The sequence below is a fragment of the Littorina saxatilis genome, linkage group LG9 (genome assembly GCF_037325665.1).
Source record: "Littorina saxatilis isolate snail1 linkage group LG9, US_GU_Lsax_2.0, whole genome shotgun sequence".
Lineage (NCBI taxonomy): Eukaryota > Metazoa > Mollusca > Gastropoda > Littorinimorpha > Littorinidae > Littorina > Littorina saxatilis.
In genome coordinates, this window is record NC_090253.1 from 30760223 (window position 1) to 30785222 (window position 25000).

Below are 25000 nucleotides of genomic sequence, written 5' to 3' on the forward strand. Positions count from 1 at the left end.
CACACACACACACACACACACCAAGTCACACACACACACACACTCACTCACACGCACTCACTCACTCTCTAACAAAAAATTTCATACACACAAAACACACACCCATACGCACATATGGACAGACGGACATGCACACCTTTACAAACAAACACACATACACGCACACACACACACTTATGCCCACTTACACACACACACATACAGACTCATGCACGCGTGCGCACGCACACACACACACACACAAATACACACACACACCACACACATACGAGTACAGACTCATGCACGCGTGCGCGCACACACACACACACACACACACACAAATACACACACACACACACACACAGAGTAACACTAACACATGTGCACAACATGAACACAAACACACACACTGCGCGAGAGAGAAAGACTACAGGGAGGCATGACGTCATGATGCATTAATTGACGTCAAAGACTTTCGACCGTGACGTATTCTTCTTACGCGAGCTTTATTCATAGACTTGGAAACTACGGAATTTCTACCCGTCCAAAGCGGCCTGGGGTGGCGTTTGCTGAAAAAATGGGGGCGCCTATTTTACCCACCGTATTTTTGTTAGTATGGTCCCCATTTTTGGTGAACTTCCATCTCCAACTGTAGCACGTAGCCGGGCACAACGAATCCTTCTTTATCATGTATTATTCGGTGTGCACATTTCTCAAATCGATTACAGTATAGCGTTCACGGGATACCTCCAGCTTCGCTGGGATTAAGTAGATGTGCAACGCCAAGGCACTGCATACCCCAGCGAAAGACACACCTCTCTCTCTCTCTGTCTCTCTCTCTCTGTCTGTCTCTCTCTCTCTGTCTCTCTCTCTCTCTCAAACACACACACACACACGAACACACACACACACACTCACCCCAAGTTACACACGTACACACATTCATACGCACTCACTCACTCTCTCACACACACTTCATACACAAAAAAACACCCCCCCCCCCCCCATACGCACATATAGACAGACGGACACGCACAAACACACACACACCCACCCACGCTCTCTCTCTCTCTCTCTTTTTCTCTCATACAAACAGACCCACACAAACACACACACACACACACACATGTACACACACACGCATGTACGCACACACACAGACACACACACACACACACACACACACACATTGACTCACACAAATCTCATACACACAAAACACGCTCATACGCACATACACGGTTGGCCTAGTGGTAAGGCGTCCGCCCCGTGATCGGGAGGTCGTGGGTTAGAACCCAGGCCGGGGCATAACTAAGACTTTAAAATTGGCATTCTAGTGGCTGCTCCGCCTGGCTTCTGGCATTATGGGTTTAGTGCATGCTAGGACTGGTTGGTCCGGTGTCAGAATAATGTGACTGGGTGAGACATGAAGCCTGTGCTGCGACTTCTGCCTTGTGTGTGGCGCACGTTATATCTCAAAGCAGCACCGCCCTGATAATTATGGAAACAAACAAACACATACGCACATAGACAGACGGACACACACACCTTTACAAACAAACACATATACACACTCATACACACACAAACATACACACAAACTCATGCACACACACATTCACACACACACACTCTTTCTCCCTCTCTCTCAGTCTTTCTTACACACACACACACACACACACACACACACACACACACACACACACACACACACACACACACACGCACACACACACAAACACACGAGTACAGACTCATGCACGCACACACACACACACACACACACACACATACACACACTAACACTAACACTAACACATGTGCACAAAATGAATACACACACACACACACACACACACACACACACACACACACACACACACACACACACACACACAAACAGTAACACTAACACATGTGCACAAATTGAACACAAACACACACACTGCGCGCGAGAGAAAGACTTCAGGGAGACATGACGTCATGATGCATTAATTGACGTCAAAGTCTTTCGACCGTGACGTATTCTTCTTACGCGAGCTTTATCCATAGACTTGGAAACTACGGAATTTCTACCCGTCCAAAACGGCCTTGGGTGGCGTTTGCTGAAAAAATGGGGGCGACTATTGCACCCACCGTATTTTTGTTAGTATGGTCCCAATTTTTGGTGAACTTCCATCTCCAACTGTAGCACGTAGCCGGGCACAAAGAATCCTTCTTTATCATGTATTATTCGGTATGCACATTTCTCAAGTCGATTACAGTATAGCGTTCACGGGATACCTCCAGCTTCGCTGGGATAAACATTAGGAAATGGCAGACGTTTACAAATATAGACATTCTCTATCAGTGCAATAAAAAACAATCGTTAGAACTTGCATTTACGACATGTCGTGCGTGAGAACGTGTCAGTAAACAAGCACGTTTTGCCTTGCTGAAGAACCCCACGAGTCAAGCTAAAACAGACGACAAGTAATGGAAAGCAGTCTGCGGATAAACATAACAAACTACTGATGAAAAAGTGTGTTTATCCCTGCTCTGGATAAAAGACATCGGACTGTTGACAACGTGGCAGCGTTCACGCGAAAAGATTTTTTTTCAGATTATCGCTTCTACATTTTATTGCACGTACTTGGGGCAGATCTGAATTTCTGAAAGATGACAAATCGGTCTTGTGAGTTGAGAACCACCCGGAGATGTTTGCAGATTATCGCATCTACATTTTATTGCTCAGATCAATGCACGTAGTTGGGGTAGATCTGAATTTCGCAATGGAAGACGACAAATCCGTCTTGTGAGTTAAGCGCCACACGTTCTTTGGCGGCAGAAATCACTATGGGACAAGTGAAGATGAGGATTGTGTTGAGGGGCTAATACTGACTGACTTTAGATGAAGAGTTCCTAGACTGCCTGGTTTTTGTAGAGAGGCATCATGATGATATCCTGGGGTTTTTTTTACGTTCTTGGTGACAACGCGCCAGAATCGCACGAAGATCGAACTCTCGAAGAAAACAAGTTTATCGCTGAACATCGGAAATGTGAAATGCTCTTCCTGTCTGACCAGTCTCCCCGTTAAATCCACAGGCTACATTATTTATCAGGTAACTTACCAAACCGGAGTGTGTGTGTGTGTGTGTGTGTGTGTGTGTGTGTGTGTGTGCACCGGATTACCACCATCAACGCACCCTTTTGGACTTTTCTACTATGCCTGCTGTGACATTCACGAGGATTATTGTGATTCTTGGACAATCGTGTGCCTATGCTGGACTTGCAAGAAGACAAACGGTGCCGGAACGGTATACGTGCTGCCAAGTGTGCACGTCCAGAGCGCAGTGTGAACCGAGAGTGAGTGTGTCATTGTGTGGAAGTTTTGCTTGATTGATTTATTCATGATTTAATTTGCTTTTTGGTTCAATAGTAAAATCTGTGTACGTTATACTTTGTATTTTGTGGTGTGATTCGCCCGAGTGCGAGACCCGAGTGCGTTATACTTGTGTAACGTGAGTGTGTAGATGAGAATGTGAAAGTTGCTTTGGACCCAGATACACACAGCAGACACCAACGCAACAGCTAAGTTTCAGCCTGACAAAGAAATTCGAGTGACACAGCTAATGGCTGTACTTGTTATTTCTCTATTAAAACAAATGTTTCAAGATCTTTAGGCCAAAACAAATAAATTGTCTGTTTCTATTAACATGGCTAAAAAAAATAGGGTAGGTTGGTAGGTGTTTTTGTTGTTGTTGTTGCCAGGATAGAATTCTTGAAAATAAATGACACAAAGAGACAAGACTCGCTATAGATAGATTTATAAAAAATTTAAAAAAATGTGACAAAGGATATAAAATGATTGTTTTACCTGGTCTGGAATCTTCAGTAGTAATTGCATAAAAAAAAGTCTGATAATTATATCAATTATCATGTTAACTTTTTCTTAAAATGGGTGCGTTAAATCCTAGTCTGTTTGTTTTTAATGGACTAAGCAATCCTTGGACTGACAGAAAAGATGTATTTTAAAAATGTCCAGTTGCTTTTACTTATTTTTCTAATTGGAAGAGAATACAAATTATGCACTCTTTTCTGTTCAAATGGGTAGAGGGCGGGGGTAGTAAAAGGATCACAGTTCAAGATTTTGCGCGACAAGAGGTGTGTTTCTTTTATAAAGAGCAAAAACTCAACTTGGTATCTAACACTATTTCTAAACACTGTAACCACTTTAGCACTTTTTTTTTTCTTCTGTCTTCCAAACTTCTAATTCAGCTTCAAAAATGATTAAAAAAAAGGGTTTTTTTCTTCTGAAATCTACAGTTAAATCACTATTTTGGATTTTCTATTTTGCTTCCCTATTTATCTTCTTAAGTTTTTGATCATCTGATTACCTTGCTTTTCTATTTGGAAGATAATATGCACTCTTTTTTGAAAAATGGGTAGGGGGTGGGGGTAGTAAAAGCATCACAGTATACAATTTTGTGCGACAAGAGGTGTGTTTCTTTTAACTTTGATGAAGAGGGATAACTCAACTTGGTATCTAACACTAGTTCTGAACACTGTAACCACTTTAGCACTTTTAATTTATTTGTTCTGTCTTCCAAGCTTTAAATTCAGCTTATAAAATGAGTAAAACAGTGTGTGTTTTCTGAATTCACCAGTTAAATCACTCTGTTGGATGTTGTTTTTTGCTTCCCTCTTTCTGTTCTGAAGTTTTTGATCATCTGACTACCTTGCTTTTCTATTTGGAAGATAATATGCACTCTTTTCTGAAAAATGGGTAGGGGGTGGGGGTAGTAAAAGCATCACAGTTCAAGATTTTGCGCGACAAGAGGTGTGTTTCTTTCAACTGTGATGAAGAGGAATAACTCAACTTGGTATCTAACACTATTTCTGAACACTGCAACTACTGAAGCACTTTTAATTTTTTTTTTCTGTCTTCCAAGCTTTAAATTCAGCGTATAAAATGAGTAAAAAATTGGTTTTTTTTCTGAATTCACCAGTTAAATCACTCTGTTGGATGTTATTTTTTGCTTCCCTATTTCTGTTCTGAAGTTTTTGATCATCTGACTACCTTGCTTTTCTATTTGGAAGATAATATGCACTCTTTTCTGAAAAATGGGTAGGGGGTGGGGGTAGTAAAAGCATCACAGTTCAAGATTTTGCGCGACAAGAGGTGTGTTTCTTTTAACTGTGATGAAGAGGGATAACTCAACTTGGTACCAAACACTATTTCTGAACACTGTAAACACTTTAGCACTTTCATTTTTTCTCTCTCTGTCTTCCAAGCTTTAAAATTCAGCTAATAAAATGAGTAAAAAAGTGGGTTTTTTTCAGAATTCACCAGTTAAATCACTATGTTGGATGTTCTATTTTGCTTCCCTATTTCTGTTCTGAAGTTTTTGATCATCTGACTACCCTGCTTTTCTATTTGGTAGATAATATGCACTCTTTTCTGAAAAAATGGGTAGGGGGTGGGGGAAATAAAAGTATCACAGTTCAAGATTTTGGCCGACAAGAGGTGTTTTTCTTTTAACAGTGGTAAAGAGGGATAACTCAACTTGGTATCTAACACTATTTCTGAACACTGTAATCACTTTAACACTTTTAATTTATGTTTGTTTGTGTTCCAAGTTTTAAATTAAGCTTCAAAAATGGGTAAAAAAATAGTTTTCTCATAATTCACAAGTTAAATCATTATGTTGGATGTTCTATTTTGCTTCCCTCTTTCTCTTCTTAAGTTTTTGATCATCTGACTACCCTGCTTTTCTATTTGGAAGATAATATGCACTCTTTTCTGAAAAATGGTAAGGGGGTGGGGGTAGTAAAAGCAACACAGTTCAAAATTTTGCGCGTTAAGAGGTGTGTTTTTTTAAAAATTGGTAAAGAGGGATAACTCAACTTGGTATCTAACACTATTTCTGAACACTGTAATCACTTTAACACTTTTAATTTATGTTTGTCTGTGTTCCAAGTTTCAAATTAAGCTTCAAAAATGGGTTAAAAAAATGGTTTTTTAATAATTCACAAGTTAAATCATTATGTTGGATGCTCTATTTTGCTTCCCTCTTTCTCTTCTTTAAGTTTTTGATCATCTGACTACCCTGCTTTTCTATTTGAAAGATAATATGCACTCTTTTCTGAAAAATGGGTAGGGGGTGGGGGTAGTAAAAGCATAAGAGTGAAAGATTTTGCGCGACAAGAGGTGTGTTTCTTTTAACTGTGATGAAGAGGGATAACTCAACTTGGTACCAAACACTATTTCTGAACACTGTAACCACTTTGGCACTTTCATTTTTTTTCTCTCTGTCTTCCAAGCTTTAAAATTCAGCTAATAAAATGAGTAAAAAAGTGGGTTTTTTCAGAATTCACCAGTTAAATCACTATGTTGGATGTTCTATTTTGCTTCCCTATTTCTGTTCTTCAGTTTTTGATCATCTGACTACCCTGCTTTTCTATTTGGTAGATAATATGCACTCTTTTCTGAAAAAATGGGTAGGGGGTGGGGGAAGTAAAAGTATCACAGTTCAAGATTTTGGCCGACAAGAGGTGTATTTCTTTTAACAGTGGTAAAGAGGGATAACTCAACTTGGTATCTAACACTATTTCTGAACACTGTAATCACTTTAACACTTTTAAATTATGTTTGTTTGTGTTCCAAGTTTTAAATTAAGCTTCAAAAATGGGTAAAAAAAAATAGTTTTCTCATAATTCACAAGTTAAATCATTATGTTGGATGTTCTATTTTGCTTCCCTCTTTCTCTTCTTAAGTTTTTGATCATCTGACTACCCTGCTTTTCTTTTTGGAAGATAATATGCACTCTTTTCTGACAAATGGGAAGGGGGTGGGGGTAGTAAAAGCATCACAGTTCAAAATTTTGCCCGTTAAGAGGTGTATTTTTTTTAAATTGGTAAAGAGGGATAACTCAACTTGGTATCTAACACTATTTCTGAACACTGTAATCACTTTAACACTTTTGATTTATGTTTGTCTGTGTTCCAAGTTTCAAATTAAGCTTCAAAAATGGGTAAAAAAAATGGTTTTTTAATAATTCACAAGTTAAATCATTATGTTGGATGTTCTATTTTGCTTCCCTCTTTCTCTTCTTTAAGTTTTTGATCATCTGACTACCCTGCTTTTCTATTTGAAAGATAATATGCACTCTTTTCTGAAAAATGGGTAGGGGGTGGGGGTAGTAAAAGCATCACAGTTCAAGATTTTGCGCGACAAGAGGTGTGTTTTTTTTAACTGTGATGAAGAGGGATAACTCAACTTGGTATCAAACACTATTTCTGAACACTGTAACCACTTTAGCACTTTTAATTTTTTTTTTCTGTCTTCAGTTCCAAGCTTTAAATTAAGCTAATAAAATGAGTAAAAAAGTGGGTTTTTTTTAGAATTCACCAGTTAAATCACTATGTTGGATGTTCTATTTTGCTTCCCTATTTCTGTTCTTCAGTTTTTGATCATCTGACTACCCTGCTTTTCTATTTGGTAGATAATAATTATGCACTCTTTTCTGAAAAAATGGGTAGGGGGTGGGGGAAGTAAAAGTATCACAATTCAAGATTTTGCGCGACAAGAGGTGTATTTCTTTTAACAGTGGTAAAGAGGGATAACTCAACTTGCTATCTAACACTATTTCTGAACACTGTAATCACTTTAACACTTTTAATATATGTTTGTCTGTGTTCCAAGTTTCAAATTAAGCTTCACAAATGGGTAAAAAAAAATAGTTTTCTCATAATTCACAAGTTAAATCATTATGTTGGATGTTCTATTTTGCTTCCCTCTTTCTCTTCTTAAGTTTTTGATCATCTGACTACCCTGCTTTTCTATTTGGAAGATAATATGCACTCTTTTCTGACAAATGGGAAGGGGGTGGGGGTAGTAAAAGCATCACAGTTCAAAATTTTGCGCGTTAAGAGGTGTATTTTTTTTTAAATTGGTAAAGAGGGATAACTCAACTTGGTATCTAACACTATTTCTGAACACTGTAATCACTTTAACACTTTTAATCAATGTTTGTTGGTGTTCCATGCTTCAAATTGAGCTTCAAAATGGATACAAAAGGATTTTTTTCCGAATTCACAAGTAAAATCACTACGTTTAATGTTCTATTTTGCTTCCCTATTTCTCTTCTTCAGTTTGTGATCATCTGATTGTTATTTTGTTTACATTTTCACAATACAATATTGCAACTTATTCAGTAGTGTTTGCGTGAAAAAATCTGATACCTATGCTTAAACTTCAGTCGTTATCTTAAAATTTTGCGCGTTAAGCCCTTTATATTTTGTATTTTCCTGATAAAGCAAACATTGAACTAACAGAAAAAGTAACTTTTAAAACTACCTAATCACTTTGAAATTGGGCCTCCAAAGTGTTCTCCAGCCTTAAGTGTACAGTGCCAGTGGTAGTGCTAGTGGTTATCGGTACTTTTTTATGTGTTGACGTCAGCGATGTGTGCGCAGTTCAAAGGTTAGGGGTCAAAGTTTACGGATGCTTCCTTCGATCCGCTAACGAGCTGTGGTTGAATCGACGAAAATAACGAGCCCCAAAAGGTATGTAAACACTGAGCGAACGCTTGTTTATTTACACGATTATTTATAACTAGTATGTTCCAAAACCACTTAATGGTACAAATGTCAGTTTAATGTGTGATATAATCCTGGTTTGATGCTGTAATTTAAGCGTTGAACAGAGCAAGCTTTTTCACATTTCAAACACACAAAAAATGGCCGCTTTTGATTTGTGTTCAGTTTTTCGATTCACCCTTTTTGATTTCGATTTCGCTTACTGTCTGGAAGATGAGTTATGCAGTGAAAAGTTGCAAATGTTCCAATCCTCTCGCTGTTTATGTTTTGTTTTAAGATCGATCTTCATGGATGCCAGGGACCAACTTTTGAGCTTGCGGCGTGGGACGAGGATGACGCAGAAGATGATTTTGTTGTCTTCGCACTGCTTGATCAGGTTAGCAAACAAGTCAAATCTTAGCTTCTAAAGGCATTAAAGGTTCCGCTGAAATATAGATCTAACTGTCAGGAACAGGCGTATATTTTGGTTACTTTGGATTGGTTATGGTTAGGTTTTAAATGTTGTTCATGTAAAAAATTAAATGTTTTTTTGGTTAGATTTCATAGTCATGATAGTGATCTTGTCTGAATCTACAGTGATACTGATAGTGATATTGGGTAGATCTAACACTTACACCTAGATTTGGTTTCCGTGTGACTTTGTTACTTACATTTAATGGTTTATAAACATAGAGTTTTAACTATTTACTGTTCAAGAATCAAAATCAAATGGAAACTGATGACCAAATCTGCAGTCAAGAGTTTTAGTTTCATCAAAGCATGAATATTATTATTAAGTCCACTCTCTGTCACAGAGTCTGTGTCACTGTCAGTTTGTGTTCTTGTGTCATTTTAATTTGATAGCAATACATGTACTTTCAAGAAGGATGTTACACTTACTGGTTCTATCAGACTTTTAAGCACAAGGCACCTTGGTTCTAGTTTTATTATTTCTAGGATCAAATTACTTCAGTACAAGGAAACTTCTGTGTTCTAAAACATACCCAGTATTTATATCAGAATACTGTCAACTGGTGCTTTTTGAGATGCACAGTTGAAACTATTTATCCAACATGCTTCAAGTTCAACCTGTAAGGGTCATTTGTTATGCAGGGGCGAGTGAACAATCCGCTTGGCTAGTAACAACAGGCTCGCAACTCACCTGGCTGGTCAATTAAAATTCTGGTCAAATGCAACCAAAAGGGTTTTAACGCTACTGCAGATCAATTGTGGTAACTGGTATGTATCGGGGCGGCGAAATTTCTGCCAGGTTAGTGACTTTCTTGTGAACAAGAAACAATTAACAAGTGGCTCTATCCCATCTCCCCCCTTTCCCCTATCCCATCTCCCCCCTTTCCCCGTCGCGATATAACCTTGAATGGTTGAAAACGACGTTAAACACCAAATACAGAAAGAAAGTGACTTTCTTGAAGTTACTCGCCCAGCTGGCGAGTTAAAATGTTGGAGTTTAACTTTCCCTCTGTTACCCAGTATTGATTTGAGTAGCTTCAGCAGAATTTTCAGGCTAATTAATTGAATAAAGTGTACAAGTGATCCATGATTTCACTAAGTTTAACCTACATTTCAACAGCCAGAAAGAAGGGCCTATGAGGGTCAGTTCGCCCTCGATCACTTCACAGCCATCGAATGTGAGGACTTATTTCGCTTCAGCGCGGAAGAGATTCGGAGACTGTGCGCCCTTCTGGGAATGCAGAGGACTATGCAGGCGCCTAATGGAATGAACAATCAAGGAACCAAGGCCAGTGGTGAGGATTTATTTTTTTACCCTGGTTGCTGTGAAGTTGAGTTGTATTTCAGTCAGAATGATAGTTTAATGATCCTCCTCCATGATTTGATTCGCAAAGTCATGAAGTTTGCATTTACTGTGAATATTCAGTGAGTTGTTTTTACTATTTCAGGTTTCGTAAAAGATTAAAGCGGAGCGTTGAGTTGGGGCATAATTTATTTTGGGATTGCTTAAAATCTCAAATTTGAACTATGTATTTTGAACTTGAATCACAAAATGTACCTGACTAACTTTAGCCCCTTTGGTCGACACAGTACTCTATTTAGACAATAGAGAAATAATAGTGAATTGGTTGTGCCACTTACTGACTTAGTCTGTGGAGTTGAGTGAAATTATTTTTAAAATATGGTAACAGGATAAATAAAGATGCGTTGATACTGATAATTTATTCATATTAGTTCCAAAAAAAATAAATGAATTTTTTTTTTCAAGTTGACGAAGTGGCCGCCATTGTTACGTGAATCCAAGTTCAAGGGAAGTTACTTTTGATGTGCAAAGGACTTATTTGTTTTAACTTTTTTTTATGATAATTGTTTTTATTGATTTTGTCTTCGTGGTGTTCCCCCCCCCCCCCCCCCCCCAAAAAAAAAAGATTTTTATTTTGTTCTTTTCGGGTAACTGTTTTTGTGTGTGCAGTATAGCCAGTAACTGTGTCAAACCTGATAAATAGAAAATCAAACTGATGATAAGCATGTCGGGCTGGATATTTTAAGGCGCGTGAGAAAACTTTTGCAGTGTTATTATTTTGAACTTGAAGACTGTATGAGAATATGCCTCTCCACACACATTCGCATACACACTCACCAGGCTCATTTGAATTTATGATTTTTTTCAGGATTGGAGGTGCTCTGCATCTGTCTGCGGAGGTTGGCTTACCCATGCCGGTTTGCTGACGTTTCGCAGATGTTTCATCGTCCCAAGCCGGAGTTGTGTGTGCTGTTCAAGGTAGGTATCGACTTCATCTATGATCAGTTTTCTGACAAACTAACAAACCTCAATCAGCCATGGCTGACAGTGCCCCAACTGGAACGGTACTGTGCAGCTATACATGCCAAGGGGGCTCCTCTGGAGTTTTGTTGGGGGATGGTTGACGGCACAATACGATCAATGTGTCGCCCAGGCCATTTGCAACAAGAAGTGTACAATGGCCATAAGACTAAGAGGGTGCACTCTCTAAAGTTTCAGTGTGTCGTGACACCAAATGGCCTTGTGGCAAATGTTTTTGGGCCCTTGGTTTGTCGACGACATGACGCAGCTTTGCTGAATGGTAGTGGCATTCTTGAACACATGCAGCAGCACATGGTCACTCCAACAGGAGATGAAATGTACCTGTATGGGGACCGAGCCTACCCCTTGACCCCTAACTTGATGAGGCCGTACCGTGGACAGATCACAGAAGAGCAACAGGCCTTCAACACAGAAATGAGCAGGGTGAGAAACTGTTGAATGGGAATTTTCAAAAATTGTTGGGCTGTGGGCATTTTTGGATTTCAAAAAAAATTTGAAGCTGTTCTTGTCCCCTGTAGGGAAACTCTACCTGGTTGGAGTTTTGTTGTCCAACTGTCATACTTGCCTACATGGCAGTGAGCCATCACAGTTCTTTGGACTGAATCCACCAACACTGGAGGAGTATCTCTACTAATTGTCTGCGTAGCTCTCAAGTAGAAGAAATGCTCATTGCATTGATCTTGTGTCACATGGTGTTTGGCATCCAAATGGCCAAGCATCTAAACAAATTGACCCTGTAGAAGGCTTTAAATTATTAACATGATTTCACTGCTTAGAGATGGCCAAATCTACTGCCCGGTCGCCTGGTGGGAGTTCAAAATATGGTGGATAACCCGGTTTGCAACTACAAGTATCTGGTCAAATGCAATTGGCGGGGACGTAGCTAAGTTGGTAGCGTGCTGGCTTTGTAGCCAGTTGGTCGCTATCAGCGTGGGTTCGATCCCCACGTTCGGTAAGAGATTTATTTCTCGGATTCAACTTTGTGCAGACTCTCTTTGGTGTCCGAACACCCCCGAAAAAGATCCCAAGTTCACAGCAAAAGTCTCAGGGCTTGGAAAACACGAAGACACGCTTGCATGATCTTTCATCTCTGATTATCATGATCGTATTTCAATACTTTGACAAGACAAACCCAATGCTGGTGTGTCGAAGAAGACAGCCACAGCGGGCTTGTTCGAATCAAAGTATCACACCATATTTTCAGCGTATTACCAACACCTGTCCCAATATAGACCAGTTGGTCTAAGAGGACGTTAAACCCTAATAGTCAGTCAAATGCAAAAGCAACTTTTTCAGTGGTACTTTATTGAGTTAAATTTGGTTAAACCAAATAGATGCTGCACATTCAGACATTTCTGTCGTCTGTAAAATTGACACACAAAAAAAGAAGCACCCAACTGGGGCGCGCTTTAAACGTTTCATACTGGCTGCGGCCTGTTTCTTATTTCGCTACTGATTCCAAACAAGCATATGTCTATTATCAAGTGAACCTGCGTAAAAATAAAGCCAGGTAAGAACCCAGCTGACCTCCATTTATTGATCATTTGTAAAATTGTATGCTCTTGTCACTTGTGTATAAATACATATCTGATGGTCACTCATACTGACACTGAACATAATTTGTTTGTGTGGTATATACCGGCTTTTGACATATCTTGCAGGACAGTGACTTTCTTGAAGTAACTGCTAGTGCTACTTTGCTTCATCAGCCTGTACAGCTGTACTTGCTTTCGCAAATTACTTTAGTACATGCTATTCTTCATTATGCATTAGTAGGTGTGCACATGGATCTCTGACATGGGTACTGCTGTGTTGTAATTTGTAGTTTGCAGGCAGAGGGTCTTCTTGTCTGCTCATACCTCGGTACCAAGCGGCCACTAAACAACCATCATCACCAGCCAGGCAGTCACATGGGACTCTCCACTCTTCACTGTAAATCTTGTTCTTCAACCATAACTTTTTCAAAGACACTGAACTGTCAAATATTTGGGCTGTGTGGATTTGCTCAGGACCCGTCCTTACAAAAGATCCAATCTTCTTCTTCTACATTCATGGGCTGAAACTCCCACGTACACTCACACATTTTGCTTGAGTGTATTTTTAACGTGTATAACTATTTTTACCTGCCATTTGGGCAGCCTTGCGTCACTTTCAGTGATCTGTTGGAATGTACATCTTTATTTGCTGCTGACCACTCACTCATCCTCTATAAGGGGGGGGGGGGGGGGGGTCAAAAGTGTTTGGTTTGGTTCGATCCCCACGTTCGGCGAGAGATTTATTTCTCGGAGTCAACTTTGTGCAGACTCTCTTCGGTGTCCGAACACCCCCGTGTGCACACTTGCGCACGAAAAAGATCCCACGTTCACAGCGAAAGTCTCAGGGCTTGGAAAACACGAAGACACGCATGCATCATCTCTCGTCTCTGATTATCATGATCGTATTTCGATACTTTGACGAGACAAACCCAATGCTGGTGTCTCGAAAAAGACAGCCACAGCGGGCTTGTTCGAATCAAAAGTATCACACCATATCTTCAGCGTATTACCAATACCTGTCCCAATATAGACCAGTTGGTCTAAGAGGACGTTAAACCCTCTAATAGTGAGTCAAGTGTTTGGGTCGAAGGAAAAAAAAGGATTGGTTGGGGCTACCCAAATCAAACTGGGGGGGGGGGGGGGGGGGGTGGGGTCACGCCCACCAAATGTAGCTGAACACACCTGGAGCTAGACCTTACATCTTCATTAATTATTTTATTTCTAGTGCCATTACATTCCTAAATAACCACATATTAATAACTGGATCTGTCCATGAATTGAAATGAGTTTGTGTACTATTTGCTGTATGATTATTTGACTTTGAAAGTGAAACAAATGGAAAATCAAATTATAGTCATATGAAGTTAGAATTGGTTATCTACATATATATGTGTATAAGGTGTTATAAATAATTTATAATTAATAGTACTTGAAGTTAAAGGGATTATTTTGAGTAACAGAACATACATTTGAGACTTGTTAAAATATTGCCCTTTGCATGGCAAAGCTTAAAGAAATAGTAATTAAATTCAACGTTTGAAATTGTATTACAGAGTGAGAGTTCAGTCCAAAGTGTGTATACATGTCTATGTGATTGTACAATTATAATGCTTGTTTTTATGTTGAAACAACTCACTCTAGATCTGATTTAATTGTTGTCAGTAAATTCTCTCTCTAACTTAGCTTTAGTGCAAGTCAATTTATTGGAATAATTATGATTAATGATAAATGTACAGAAACTAAATTTATTGCAGACATAACAGTAAAACTGATGCATGCATCTCAGATTTGGAAATCAGAGAATTTTATGGTAAAAGGGAGGCAATCAATCAAGAAAGAAGAATAACAGACTACTCAGACTTGGCTAAAGTGTATAAAGTGAGATGTATTTCTGATCCTGGTCATTGCTAGGTGTTTGCCATGGAGTCTGGCTTATAAAAATTCAGGAAGAGAATAATGTTTGGATAAGTGAAGGAAAAGTAATCAAAGATCACCATATCAAGTCGGGCTTTGCTTGCGGTCGCTCTGGTACTGAGGTCAAGCAGTAAGGCCGGCTAACAGGTAGTTTTGGGTCGCTTGTTGTCTTGTCACCTATGCCAATGCATAAAAAAGAAGAATGGGTTTTCCGTGTGACCTTGTGCTTAATTAAAATATATGAAACTGTAGATGTTGCGGAACTTTAGACTTCATACATGCCTAATATTACCGAATGTAGGAGGATAATGCCAACCTTGTTTTCCTTGCGTTTTTTGAATAATTCATCTCTAATCACACAAACTCACACACAAAATTTGAACAAGATTTGAAAACAAAAGTGAACTTAGCAATCGACATTTTTACTGAATCAAAATATAACACACAACAGAGTAACAAAAAAACAAAAAAAAGTTAAAATCGCCACATTCCACCCCTACAGAATTAAAAATTATACTAAAGAAAAAACGCTGAAAATTTATTTTGTGAAATAAAACTGATCACGACCACCCCCCACCCACCCAAAGAAAGATTTCTGGTAATCATTTTTTTTGTAAAAGTAACTAAAAAAAAACCCCGGCATCTCGCTTTGCCTGCAACGCGAGTTCTTGCCTGCGGAGATCCAGCTACTCCCTCCTCAACTCTCTCTCCGCTTCGGCTTCCCTCCTCCTGAACTCTCTCTCCTCCCTCTCGCTCCTTCTTCTTTCTCTGTCCTCGTCCGCTTGTCGCCGAAAGGTTTGGTACTCTTCTAGCACCCCTCCTCTTCTCTTTCGCCTTATCGTCGGTACTGCAATTTAAAATAAATAATGTCACATGCATAACAATTGTGATAATCAATTCAGCTGAAGGGGCCACACGTATGAATGTCAAAGCTAACAAATTTAGTAGTGGACTGGGGCCTGGGCTGACCAGGAAACCTAAAAAAAAAAAAGGTTATTGAATACAGTTGGGAGTACAAATATGTCCAACCATTAATTCTATGTTTCATTTATGCTTGGTTGTTGTGGGAACTCTGCTGCAACTATCTTTAGTTTTGGCCTGGATATGCAGAGACTATGTCAATGAGAGACTTGCCTTCACCACTGCCGGAAGGCAGACCTGTCAACCCCCTCCAAGGCCAACCTGTATTTATATGACTAGAAACTGTATTCAAGGTAACAATCCCTTACACACCAACTTTTTTTGTTGAAAATACAAAAACCAGCTTCAGGCCTGTTTACCCCCCAGAATCGCTCTAATGGATGAACTTGATTTTAAACAAGTTTCATCTACAGGATGGAAAATAACCATGTTTGAAAAATTTCTGACAAATTAATAAAAACCAAAAATAACACAGTTGCCCCCCCTTGTCCTGATGTAAATTATCAATAATTATTGACTCAAAACTTCAATTTGAATAAGAAAACAGTTTTCAGTAAGTTCCAATTGGTAACTTAATTTCAAAACGGCTCACTCTGGTGAAAATGAAGGAGATTTGGAAAATAGCATGGGCACTGTCTGCAGGTCTATTTTTAGTAATCATTTGCATAATCTCTCATACTGCTTTTCAATTCATCATTTCTGGAGTTAAATTCTCAAATGATGGTTGAATCATAGATTGAATTAAAAGAGAAACAAGTGACTAGTAAGTTTGTTCCACATTCTAATTTTCAAAAGGACTCCATGTATCTAACTCAAAATAAAACTTGTCAGCGATCATGCAGATATCTGAAACCGGGAAGGTCACTGAAGCCATGGAAGTGGGCTATTTTAAAGGATTCACTGACCTACATATTCAAGCAGTCGATCACTACAACGTGCACTACACTTACTGGTGTCTGTGTCTCTTTGATTCAGTTGACATGCCTGAGTATGTGTGTTAATCGTCACTTGCATCTTGAAAGGTAATTGTTGTCAAGATCACAGCATTGACATGAATTACCGGTACAATTTGGTTTGCCCGTACTGCTAGGCTGTGTAAGCCGTACACACCTACATTTTGATAAATCCCGTACACAACACGGGAAAACCGTACAGGTTGACAGGTATGGGAAGGCTGGGCCTTTTGCAGATTGCCCAGGGCTGCATCCCGTATTATCTTGGCCTATATATATATAAGAAACATTACGATGTATCAATACAAACAACATTGCACTTACCGGTTCTGTGGTTGTTGGTTTTCTTTGTGTCGTCTCTGCTGCGTCGTCTGCTACGGGTAAGACTTTTCTTCTTTTTCCAAATGAAGAGTCAAGACATGGGACGGTACTCTTTAGAATTATGCATCAGTTGTCTTCCCTACCATTACGTTAACGAAAGTGAAACTAAACGCACTCGCCGAGACGTCGTTGTCGGTTTCGTTACCGTAAGCGGAACGCGTAATGATACATAGATTTTCCTTAAGTTAACCACTACTACTACCACTGGCACTGTACACTTAATCTCCCTAATAATAATTAAGTAGATGTGCAACGCCAAGGCACTGCATACCCCAGCGAAAGACAAACCTCTCTCTTACTCTCTCTCTTTCTCTCTCAAACACACACACACACACACACACGAACACGAACACACACACACACACACACGAACACACACACACACACACACCCAAGTTACACACGTACACACATACACACTCACTCACACGCACTCACTCACTCTCACAAACACTTCATACACACAAAACACACCCCCATACGCACATATAGACAGACGGACATAAACACCTTTGCAAACAAACACACATACACACACACATACACTTACGCACACGCACATACACACACCCACCCACTCTCTCTCCGACTTTCTCTCTCTTTCTCTCTTATACAAACAGACACACACACACACACACTGTACATACGCACGCACACACACACACACACACACACACACACACACACACACACACATTGACTCACACAAATCTCATGCACACAAAACACACACTCATACGCACATAGACCGGCACGGTTGGCCTAGTGGTAAGGCGTCCGCCCCGTGATCGGGAGGTCGTGGGTTCGAACCGCGGCCGGGTCATACCTAAGACTTTAAAATTGGCAATCTAGTGGCTGCTCCGCTTGGCGTCTGGCATTATGGGGTTAGTGCTGGGACTGGTTGGTCCGGTGTCAGAATACTGTGACTGGGTGAGACATGAAGCCTGTGCTGCGACTTCTGTCTTGTGTGTGGCGCACGTTATATGTCAAAGCAGCACCGCCCTGATTTGGCCCTTCGTGGTCGGCTGGGCGTTAAGCAAACAAACAAACAAATACGCACATAGACAGTCGAACACACACACCTTTACAAACACACACCATATACACACAAACATACACACAAACTCAGACACACACAAACATACACACAAACACATTCACACACACACACACACACTCTCTCTCTCTCTCAAACACACACATACACACACACACCCACGCACACACACACACACACACACACCCCAAGTCACACACACACACATACTCACTCACACACTCTCTCACAAAAACTTCATACACACAAAACACACACCCATACGCACATATGGACAGACGGACATACACACCTTTACAAACAAACACACATACACGCACACACATACACTTATGCCCACACACACACTCACACACACACGAGTACAGACTCATGCACGCGTGCGCGCACACACACACACACACACACCACACACATACGAGTACAGACTCATGCACGCGTGCGCACACACACACACACACACACACACACACACACACACACACACACACACACACACACACACACACACACACACACACACACACACACACAGTAACACTAACACATGTGCTCAAAATGAACACAAACACACACGCTGCGCGAGAGAGAAAGACTACAGGGAGGCATGACGTCATAATGCAATAATTGACGTCAAAGACTTTTGACCGTGACGTAATCTTCTCACGCGAGCTTTATCCATAGTCTTGAACAACCACACACAAATAGACTTGGAAAGTACAGAATTTCTACCCGTCCAAAGCGGCCTTGGGTGGCGTTTGCTGAAAAAATGGGGGCGACTATTGCACCCACCGTATTTTTGTTAGTATGGTCCCAATTTTTGGTGAACTTCCATCTCCAACTGTAGCACGTAGCCGGGCACAAAGAATCCTTCTTTATCATGTATTATCGGTGAGAACATTTCTCAAGTCGATTACAGTATGTGGGATACCTCCAGCTTCGCTGGGATAAATGAGCATTTATATAGCGCAACATCATAACTTTACAATTATGATCTTTGCGCTTGACACATTTAAAATTAAAACACAGTTATACAAGCATTTACATCTACATTCATAGTCAACAACGCTTAATTAAAAGCATACACCATCAAACATACATTACAAAAAATTCTTCCACTAACTAAGTAATTAAGTAGATGTGCAACGCCAAGGCACTGCATACCCCAGCGAAAGACAAACCTCTCTCTTACTCTCTCTCTTTCTCAAACACACACACACACACACGCACTCACTCACTCTCTCACACACACTTCATACACACAAAACACACCCCCATACGCACATATAGACAGACGGACATAAACACCTTTACAAACAAACACACATACACACACACATACACTTACGCACACGCACATACACACACCCACCCACTCTCTCTCTTTCTCTGTCTCTCTTATACAAACAGACACACACCCACACACACACACTGTACATACGCACGCACACACACACACACACACACACACCCACACACACACCCACACACACACACACACACACACACACACATTGACTCACACAAATCTCATACACACAAAACATACACTCATACGCACATAGACCGGCACGGTTGGCCTAGTGGTAAGGCGTCCGCCCCGTGATCGGGAGGTTGTGGGTTCAAACCCCGGCCGGGTCATACCTAAGACTTTAAAATTGGCAATCTAGTGGCTGCTCCGCCTGGCGTCTGGCATTATGGGATTAGTGCTAGGACTGGTTGGTCCGGTGTCAGAATAATGTGACTGGGTGAGACATGAAGCCTGTGCTGCGACTTCTGTCTTGTGTGTGGCGCACGTTATATGTCAAAGCAGCACCGCCCTGATATGGCCCTTCGTGGTCGGCTGGGCATTAAGCAAACAAACAAACAAATATGCACATAGATAGTCGGACACACACACCTTTACAAACAAACACATATACACACTCATACACACACAAACATACACACAAACTCATGCACACACACACACACACACACACACACACACACACACACACACACACACACACACACACTCTCTCTCTCTCAAACACACACACACACCCACGCACACACACACACACACACACATACACACACCCCAAGTCACACACACACACATACACACACACACATACACACACTCACTCACACGCACTCACTCACTCTCTCACAAAAAACTTCATACACACAAAACACACACCCATACGCACATATGGACAGGCGGACATACCCACCTTTACAAACAAACACACATACACGCACACACATACACCCACACACACACTTACACACACACGAGTACAGACTCATGCACGCGTGCGCACACACACACACACACAAATACACACACCACACACATACGAGCACAGACTCATGCACGCGTGCGCGCGCACACACACACACACACACACACACACACACACACACACACACACACACACACACACACACACACACACACACACACACACACACACACACACACAAACAGTAACACTAACACATGTGCACAAAATGAACACAAACACACACACTGCGCGAGAGGGAAAGACTACAGGGAGGCATGACGTCATGATGCATTAATTGACGTCAAAGACTTTCAACCGTGACGTATTCTTCTTACGCGAGCTTTATCCATAGACTTGGAAACTACGGAATTTCTACCCGTCCAAAGCAGCCTTGGGTGGCGTTTGCTGAAAAAATGGGGGCGACTATTGCACCCACCGTATTTTTGTTAGTATGGTCCCAATTTTTGGTGAACTTCCATCTCCAACTGTAGCACGTAGCCGGGCACAAAGAATCCTTCTTTATCATGTATTATTCGGTATGCACATTTCTCAAGTCGATTACAGTATAGCGTTCACGGGATACCTCCAGCTTCGCTGGGATAAAACATGAATAAAATAGGTAGTGAAAACAAGGAAATACCAGCTGAATACCCTTAATCAAACAGAACATGTTATCAACAATACTGAAAACAGCCCTAGATGTTTATATACATTATCACAATATCACTAAAACAACAAATACACTACATGTAGCGTAATGATGGACTGAGAAAACAAAATCAGGGGTTGTATTTCTTGAAGAGGTGCGTTTTAAGTGCTCGTTTGAATGCTTGGGGTGACTGAGAGTGGCGGATGTGAAAGGGGAGAGAATTCCATTGTGTGGGTGCGCAGAAAGTAAAAGTGCGTTGTCCGTATGTTTTGGTTTTGGTGTGTGGAATGGTGAGGACGCGACAGTCAGAAGAGGCACGGAGGCACGGAGATACCTAGTATTGAATTATAGTATATATACACAAAGAACAAAAATGAAGCTTAGAAGTCAATTCTTGATTCCCCTAAATAATGAAAACTGCTTTCCCTAAACAATGAATTGTTTAGGGAAAGCAGTTTTCATTATTTAGCGAATCTGCTAAATAATGCATTATATAAGTAAACAATGATTTTAGCAACTGCTCACTTTATCCACCCAAAAAATATCATTTTGTGAAATAAGTGATTATTTGTGTAAACAATACATTATTTACGTAAACAATGAATTATTTACGTAAACAATGAATTATTTACGTAAACAATGAATTGTTTAGGTAAAAAATGAATGGTTTACGTAAAAAAAAAATTATTTAGAATTTTTTTGACATTGTCTATAAACAATTACTTATTTAGCACATGAGCTTCTAAATAATGATTATTTAGCTAAAACGGGTGAAAAAACCATGAAAAAGTATCCAAATAATTATTTGACAAACGGAATGCCATACTTGACTACTTTAAGGCTTCTTTTTCTACTCTCTGTTCCAATGTATAGGCTTTTTGAAGGGAAACGAGCTATTTGTGTATGGCAAAACACGTACGGCCGTGGATTTCCTTGCAAGGAGTTATAAGCTTACTTATTTCTTTTTTTTGTCCTCGATGGTAACGATGTATGTTGCATGATGACTAGGTGGGAAGGGGGGAGGGGCGTGATGTCGAAGGGGTGGGGTGGGGTGGGAATAGGGTGTGGAAAGAGGTGGGGAGGGATGGTAGGGGTGTGTGAGAGAGAGAGAGAGAGAGAGAGAGAGAGAGAGAGAGAGAGAGAGAGAGAGACAGACAGACAGACAGACAGACAGACAGACAGACAGACAGACAGAAAGAGAGAATTCAATTGAACTTTATTTAACAAGGATCAAGATTTAAGGTTACGCCTTTTCTTACAATCTGTCCTTGGGACGCACAGTCACACAATGATAAAATTAAAAAAGTAACAACAACATTTTAAAAAGTTAACAACAAAAGAGAGAGAGAGAGAGAGAGAGAGAGAGAGAGAGAGAGAGAGAGAGAAAGAGAGAGACAGAGACAGAGACAGAGACAGACAGAGACAGACAGAGAGACAGAGAGACAGAGAGACAGAGAGAGAATTGAATTGAATTGAACTTTATTTAACAAGGATTAAGATTTAAGGCTACGCCTTTTCTTACAATCTGTCCTTGGGACGCATAGACACACAATTATATAATTAAAAAATTAAAATTAAAAAGTTAAAAAGTTAACCAACAAAAGGAGGTCGGAAAACTTCAGCACGTGATAATAAAGATGACGATGATGATGATGATGACGATGATGATGATGATAATGATGATGATGAAGATGAGGCATAAAGAGCATACATATGTGGTTATTCATAAAATTAAATGCATACTATACAAGCTGGTAGCAAACGAACATGAGCAAATAGTACAACAAAAATATGTTCAGAATATACAATGCACAGCATATCTCCCAGAGAGGGAGAGAGAGAGAGACAGAGAGAGAGACAGAGAGAGAGAGAGAGAGAGAGAGAGAGAGAGAGAGAGAGAGAGAGAGAGAGAGAGAGAGAGAGAGAGAGAGAGAGAGAGAGAGCGCGCGCGAGAGAGAGAGTAATCAGTTATTGAACATCGACGAGAAATCTCAGCATCCACTCTGTAAGCTCTCAACTACTCAACTATGGAAGCTGTGACCCACAATCGATGGAAGTATGTGTCGTAGATTGCCGGACACGTATAATCCCTAAAAACTCAAAATGCCGTCACACGCACAGCGAACATATCCCCAATGTGTGTACAGTAACATCTGCAAACCGGATAAGAAGTAAACAACGTTGGGATATTGAATCAATGATCTGCGAAGGACGGTAGAAGATTGAAACAACCATCTGCGACGGAGGGTGGGAGATTAAAACGGTGCAACTGAATTTCACGCACTTTTGAATTTCACGCTATGAATTTCTCGCATTTCTTAACACATGAATTTCACGCAGGTTTCCAGTTAAAATCTCTCCTTACTTGTCATTTGAATTTCACGCACACGCATGCACACGCATGCACGTATCCCCCCTGCATCGGTGTGTTCGTGAGTGAGTCCCGTGTATAGACGCGTGAATACAAATCACAATTCAGCAAGACACGAATACATGGGAAATCCGTGGGAGTTTATACGTCACGACGGTTCGCTCACAACTCACAAATCACAATTCAGTTCAACTACACGGCTCATTTCGCCATGGCACAGCAAGAGACGAGCATCACGATAACAACAACCAACAGGGGAAATCCGGCAATTCTCAGCCGTGGGAGTTTATACGTCAAGGACCGTGAAACCAAGAAATCAAAGACATGGCGTTGTTCGATACGTGGATGTCCAGCGCGATTGAAAACAAGTCTCGACTTCAAGGACCCGATTTACTCAAAAAATTGCTTGAGTATGTGAAAGAATTGAAGACATGTGTCAGAACGATTCTTCATTCACCTCTTAAAGAATTTACCATCTCATCTAAAACTTAAATGGTTCAACTCATTTCAAGGTGAATTGAGACTCATCATCGGTCACGAGCAACTCTATCTCATATACACACACCCCAACGCATACACTACATGCGTGATTTTCAAAAGCTCACATGCGTGACTTTCAAAAGCTCACATGCGTGAAATTCAAACCACCAAATGCGGGAAAATCAAATGCGGGAAGACGAAAACATTTTTCAAATATGTGAAATTCAAATGCATCCGATTAAAACAACAAGTTTAACCAAAATAAACACAAGTCAGATTGAACTAAGCCTTTTGGGACTAGCTTCAGCACAAATCTTATCACGAGAAAAATTGATTGGTTTGCCGTCGTTTCTGTTATTAGACTTGTCTTTTTTTTTCCCTTTTTTTTTCTTTATTGTCTTTTTGTTTTTGTATAAATTATGTCATCATAATATGGGTCTGTTCAAAAACAGTATTCGCATCATAACATGTGCCTGTCTTTACCTTAAATCAAGGACGATAAACAATCATTTGTTTCTAATTAATAAAACTTCAGACTAATGTTGAAATCTCAAAACAACATGATTTCCAAAACTAATTTCCAGTGTTAATCGTGAATCGTTTTTTTGAGTCACTTGAGAAAAAGTGACTCTATGTAATCGGTCAGTGTTAGTCTGTCCGGCCGGCCATCCGGCCGGCCGTCCGTAGACACCACCTTAACGTTGGACTTTTCTCGGAAACTATCAAAGCGATCGGGCTCATATTTTGTTTAGTCGTGACCTCCAATGACCTCTACACTTTAACGATGGTTTCGTTGACCTTTGACCTTTTTCAAGGTCACAGGTCAGCGTCAAAGGAAAAATTAGACATTTTATATCTTTTCTCGGAAACTATCAAAGCGATCGGGCTCATATTTTGTTTAGTCGTGACCTCCAATGACCTCTACACTTTAACGATGGTTTCGTTGACCTTTGACCTTTTTCAAGGTCACAGGTCAGCGTCAAAGGAAAAATTAGACATTTTATATCTTTGACAAAGTTCATCGGATGTGATTGAAACTTTGTAGGATTATTCTTTACATCAAAGTATTTACATCTGTAGCCTTTTACGAACGTTATCAGAAAAACAAGG

At 40.3% G+C, this 25000-nt stretch overlaps 2 protein-coding genes and 1 long non-coding RNA gene across 4 annotated transcripts in view; 1 reads left to right on the plus strand and 2 right to left on the minus strand.

The window, feature by feature from the left end:
• Positions 1–25000, minus strand: part of LOC138975849 (probable methyltransferase-like protein 24) — a 126128-nt gene that overhangs the window by 30546 nt on the left and 70582 nt on the right. The window lies entirely within an intron of this gene.
• On the plus strand, positions 2818–13969 carry LOC138976906 (uncharacterized). Its single transcript, XM_070349799.1, has 5 exons — positions 2818–2826; positions 8840–8938; positions 10133–10307; positions 11184–11779; positions 13182–13969. The coding sequence occupies exons 1-5, from the start codon at positions 2818–2820 to the stop codon at positions 13290–13292; spliced, it is 990 nt and encodes a 329-aa protein (XP_070205900.1). The 3' UTR covers positions 13293–13969.
• On the minus strand, positions 15207–17342 carry LOC138975858 (uncharacterized). The gene is made up of 2 exons (XR_011458784.1): positions 16677–17342; positions 15207–15652 (listed from the first exon to the last, which is right to left on the minus strand). It is a non-coding gene; the product is annotated as an uncharacterized lncRNA (long non-coding RNA).

Coding starts and splice junctions, on each gene's coding strand:
- LOC138976906 (XM_070349799.1), top strand. Junction 8,939..10,132: donor TCTTCGCACTGCTTGATCAG/GTTAGCAAACAA, acceptor ACATTTCAACAG/CCAGAAAGAAGGGCCTATGA. Junction 11,780..13,181: donor TCAACACAGAAATGAGCAGG/GTGAGAAACTGT, acceptor TGTAATTTGTAG/TTTGCAGGCAGAGGGTCTTC.